The sequence below is a fragment of the Cucurbita moschata genome, unplaced genomic scaffold (assembly GCF_002738365.1).
Source record: "Cucurbita moschata cultivar Rifu unplaced genomic scaffold, Cmos_1.0 Cmo_Scf00038, whole genome shotgun sequence".
In the NCBI taxonomy this organism is placed as follows: Eukaryota; Viridiplantae; Streptophyta; class Magnoliopsida; order Cucurbitales; family Cucurbitaceae; genus Cucurbita; species Cucurbita moschata.
The window spans coordinates 554,756-559,848 of NW_019268554.1; the positions used below are offsets into that span (position 1 = coordinate 554,756).

General features: G+C 35.7%; 1 protein-coding gene across 2 annotated transcripts in view; it reads left to right on the top strand.

Annotated features, from left to right (window-relative positions):
* The first annotated feature begins 763 nt into the window (after nucleotides 1-763).
* Nucleotides 764-5,093, top strand: part of LOC111432377 (bifunctional protein FolD 1, mitochondrial-like) — a 5,510-nt gene continuing 1,180 nt past the window's right edge. The window contains exons 1-5 of one of the 2 annotated variants that reach the window (XM_023069230.1): nucleotides 764-1,097; nucleotides 3,339-3,535; nucleotides 3,672-4,015; nucleotides 4,311-4,547; nucleotides 4,649-4,816. In XM_023069230.1, the coding sequence (XP_022924998.1) occupies nucleotides 3,355-3,535; nucleotides 3,672-4,015; nucleotides 4,311-4,547; nucleotides 4,649-4,816 (930 nt within the window). In that variant the 5' untranslated portion in view covers nucleotides 764-1,097; nucleotides 3,339-3,354. The remainder of the gene's footprint in view (nucleotides 1,098-3,338; nucleotides 3,536-3,671; nucleotides 4,016-4,310; nucleotides 4,548-4,648; nucleotides 4,817-5,093) is intronic. The other variant, XM_023069231.1, reaches the window with a different exon arrangement.

Sequence of the window (5,093 nt, forward strand, 5' to 3'; positions counted from 1 at the left end):
TGTCCTCTTTAGTCTTTCCTTTCAGGCTTTCCCTCAAGATTTTTAAAACGCGTTTGCCAGGGAGAGGTTTTCACAATGCTCCGTTCCTCTCTCCAACTGATGTGGGATCTCACACTTGTAATTTAGAATTTGAAATTCCAGTCTCGTGATTGTGGGACTTTACAAATGGTATAAGAGTACTATGTAGTTTATGATGAATCAAGCAAACGACGATGGTAGTGTGATATTTAGAGTTGAAAATGTTAAAAGAATTAGGGTTTAAAATATTTAATATTAAATTATAGTTTATTATATATATTATATTTAATATTTTATCATAGACAAATATCTAGATATTTACCTTATTATCGTAGGTGTATTTTCCTATATTTGGTGTAATTTATTACTATTTTTATATACTTGTAATTTATTTGATTATAAATAGAGAACTTTCACACCCCATTAATGTGGGGTGGTTTTAGCAAATATTCTCGACTATAATAATATTTTAAAATTTTATTTTATATAAAAGTGAAGAGTGTTAATGCTATTTTTAAAATATATTACTGATCACACGTGTATTTTTTAATTTTTATAAATGGGAATGTATTAATGAATTTTTTTTTAATATTTTTCGAATTTTTAAAACTATTTTTATAAATTTTATGAGTATATTTAAAATATATTTATATTATTTGAGCGAATTAGAATATTCATAAGAAAGCTTAAATCATAAAAGTGAGTCTAATAAAACGAAAGAAAGCTGAGTGTTGTTCTGTAGTTCGCTCCATTTCCTTTGGAACTGTCAATTTGCGGAAAAAGTTCATGCGCCAATGCCCTAGCCAAATCCTTTGATTTCCTTGGTTCAGTGAGCATCACTCTTTCGATTTTGCGATCCATTCAGTACAAGAAAGGAGATAAACTCGGCGGTGGAATCCAAGTTAGCCACTGGCGGCGGCGATGGAGGAACGATTTTTAACTCAAAGATGCGAGAGGAACGAATTCTTTCATAAATTTTTCTCATGTAGGGTCATGGCAGTGCTGTAGTCCGTTGATTTTGATTCTACAAGATTTCAATCGAAGGATATTTGAGCATTTGACGCCGGAGCTGCCTTCAGGTCATTGTTCTGTGGCGTTCTCCTCCGCTGTCGTATGTCTTTACCTTTATTTCTTGTGGTCTGTTATGTGATCTGCAATCGTTCTTCGTCGTTTCTTGTATTTTCTTTTTGAAGATGTTGATAATTTGCTATTATGATCTTGGTGCTTATTATTGTGATGTGTTCCTTTCGGTTTACTTGGTCAAATTTATCGTTCTAGAGTAAATGATTCTTGGTAGTAAAATACTAAAATCGTATAGATTAGAGATTTATCGAATGAGTTAACTATGGCAAGAAGAGAATGAATCTTGACATTGTAGTTGACAGTGACAAGAAAAAGGATGAGAAAGAAGAATGGTGATTTCATCGACCACTACTCATTTAGTTGTAATTGTGGACTTGATATGTGAGAAACTCCCGATGATGTACAATCGTCGGCTTGTGTCTATTAATCTACTCATTCTTCCATTGCGGTTGGAAGCTATTTGAATTTGCCCGTCCTTCACATTACAAGTAGTAGGTTTTCGTTGAGTGTTATTATTGTCCTTCCAATGTGGGCCTCCACTTGATGTTTTGTATTGAGCAGCTGAAACATTGCTGAGTATCCTAGTCTAGGTCTGACTCCTTTGAAGGGAAAAACATGTTTGTAAGAGATACCAAGTACGGGTCTAGTACATTACTATGAGTTAAGTGAGCTGTAAATTTTAAATAGAGGTTTGTAAGCTCTATATAGGTTTGTATACCTTAACTTCCCGTTCTTTGTGTGTAGAACATCATGTTCTAATAGACGTGTGTGTAGAACCAAAACCACTGATGATCTATCTTAAATTTTCTGCCCTCCATTTTCCTGATGGATTCAGTATACTGTTCTAACTGTGATCTTGAAGTTTCTAATTAAAGAGAGACTTCCACAGACACTTTTGTTTTTGCAGATTGATCTTTCAGCCCCATAAGAGGGGCCATACATACTTCCTCTTTTGATTTCCATGGAGACAAACTTTTTTTTTTCTTTACTCGTGTTAATAAAATAGTTAACTCTATTCACAACGAGACAGAGGATTTCTGGCAGTGTCCATTGGGATTGCAAGGACAAAAGTTTACTGGAAATACAGTCCATAAGTTTGGATATATTTTGTTGGAGAAATTTAATATTATATTTTTCTGCCGATTCTTATCTCATATCTTTTATCAAATTCATCAACTTTGAACTTCATGTTTACATTAAAAACTTATTTGGAAACCAGTAAGCCTCCAAAAAAGTTTTAGCATGCAAGGAGGAAGCACGGGATATTTAGCATGTCAAGATGGTTATCTATATAACTGTAGTGTGGTTTATGGCAAGAGAGGAATTGGGTTGGTTTAGTTGGATGTATAAATGGTGACATGGGAAGGATTGATGTATGAAAAGTTATTCAGTCTATCTAGAGGGAAGTGTGCTGGAGTACATATAGTGATTCAGAATGTTGGTTGGGCTATTGTCGAATATACTTGATTTGAGAGAAGCTTTGAAAATGGGCTCAAAATGGAGACAAATGTTGTTGTGGGTGCTCAATTCGTTGGGCCAGTCAGATGAAACAGAGGCAATCCAATTAGTAGAGCACCATAATATAATGTTGAAATTGGGGAGGGTTTGCATTTGTAGCAGTTGTGCTAGCCCAGCCTATTTGTTAAAAAGAAGTTGGCAGCTCAAGATTTTGAATAGATTGAGTGCTCAATCGAGAAACCACACTTAAATACATTTCCTATCCCAATAATAGGTCCACTTTTAGATGTAACATATGGTGCTTTTTTTTTCTTTTCGAAATTGGATCTAAAATCAGGCCACAGCTGAAGGAAGTTGCATAGACTTATGAAGGCCATTATAAGTTCTTGGTGAAAACCAACTGAATCTACTCTCGTGACAGCCTTTCCAATGTACTGACAAGTTTATGCTATTGGGTTTAATATTTAGTTGTCATATTAATGAAAATATGTTTGCTATAACTGCAATTTGGTTTACTAATGAATTGATGCTTGGGGGTGTCATTGGAGAAGCTGAGACCTACTTGAAGATCGCATGAGATAAATGCAAAGATAGACAATGGAAAAAGAAATATGATCTCATAAATCAAAATTTGGATGAGTTATAATTGTGTTCTTGATAGACTTTTTCTGTGAAAGCTTTATTTGGAAATTATCTGAACCTTGCTAGTTGTTTTACTCTTCAGCTAATATATGTATATAACTAACAACCTTGACGCTAACTATCTTCAATTGTGACAGTGATCACTGTGTACACATGGCGTTATTGTACAAGAGTCTGAGCAGGAGAGTCCTACTTACATCTGCAGCTATGAAAAGAAGAATCACACCAGATGCCCGGCAGATTTTATTGTCTCCACCTCTCATATCCATTGATTTTCCTGATATTTGGAATAGTTCAAGCTGTCTTGATTATTCTTCCACTGCTACATCGTATGGTATGTCACCTTTTCTCTGCAACCCTCCTTGCTTGTCATCTCCTTTACCCCAGTTCAAACCCAGGTGGTGTCACCATACAGGTTTATTATATTATTATGTTTATCATTGAACAATTTCTTATCTGGGTATGCTTGGTGTCTGTTGATCCAATGTTACTAGCAGATGACCCGCAGAGTACAACAGTAATTGATGGCAGGGTGATCGCTGATGAAATTACATCAGGAATAACTAGTGAGGTGAGGAGGATGAAGAACTCTATGGGAAAGGTTCCTGGCTTGGCTGTAATCATGGTTGGCGAAAGAAGGGACTCACAGACTTATGTTCGCAACAAAATAGCTGCATGTGAAGAAGCTGGAATCAAGTCAGAGGTTTCTTCTTTGCCCGACAATTGTACTGAAGATCAAGTTCTTAATGTTTTGTCACATTTTCATGAAGATCCATCTATTCATGGTATACTTGTGCAGCTTCCTCTACCTCAAGTAATTTCTAAAACTGGACCATGACTATATTTAATTTTGCACATTTCAATCAAAATACATTAACATGATCGTGATGTTCATCTTTCTTGGTTTCGATTATCATCTCCTCACTGTCTGCATAGCCATAGTAGCTTAGATTTGGCATGGGATGGTTCTTTTCTTGCAAGACATAAATGTTTTGCAAATCGCCTGACATGTTAGTTGCTGTAGATGACATGTTTTGCTATTAACACGAATTTAGAACTCATTGGGTTTTAAGGAATATAGAGATTGACAATTTGATATTTCGGAACAGCATTTGGATGAGGGGAAAATTCTAAGCTCTGTGCGCCTAGAAAAAGACGTTGACGGCTTTCATCCACTTAACATGGGGAATCTTGCTATGAGAGGTAGGGAACCACTTTTCTTACCCTGCACTCCCAAAGGCTGCATTGAGCTGTTGATCAGATCCGGTGTAGAAATCTCCGGGAAGAGGGCCGTGGTGATTGGAAGAAGTAATATTGTTGGATTACCCACGTCCTTGCTGTTGCAGGTATGTATATACATTCACTTCTATGTCCAAAACACACTATTGTCACTTGTGTTCTAGAATTATATTAGTACTGAAATATTCCCTGTTCTGGTTTCTTGCAGAGGCACCATGCCACTGTCAGTATTGTACATGCATTTACTAGGAATCCTGAACAGATTACTCGTGAAGCGGATATAGTGGTTGCTGCAGCTGGAGTCCCTAATCTGGTTCGTGGTAGTTGGCTAAAACCTGGTGCAGTGGTTATTGACGTGGGGACAAATCCAGTTGAGGTAATTAATTATAAAGTATATAGCTTTATAATACCTCCTTGAATTGAATTAGAATTAGAAAGTGCTTATAATGGTTCCAGTTGAGGTAATTAATTATAAAGTATACAGCTTTATAATACCTCCTTGAATTGAATTAGAATTAAAAAGTGCTTATAATGGTTTAGATAATTTTTACGTATCGAACTGATTTAGGCATATACTTTTGACCAAGAGGATAGACGGAGAGGTTCGAATCCACCTACTCGAACTGAAAAAAAAAAAAAAAAAAAAAAAAAAA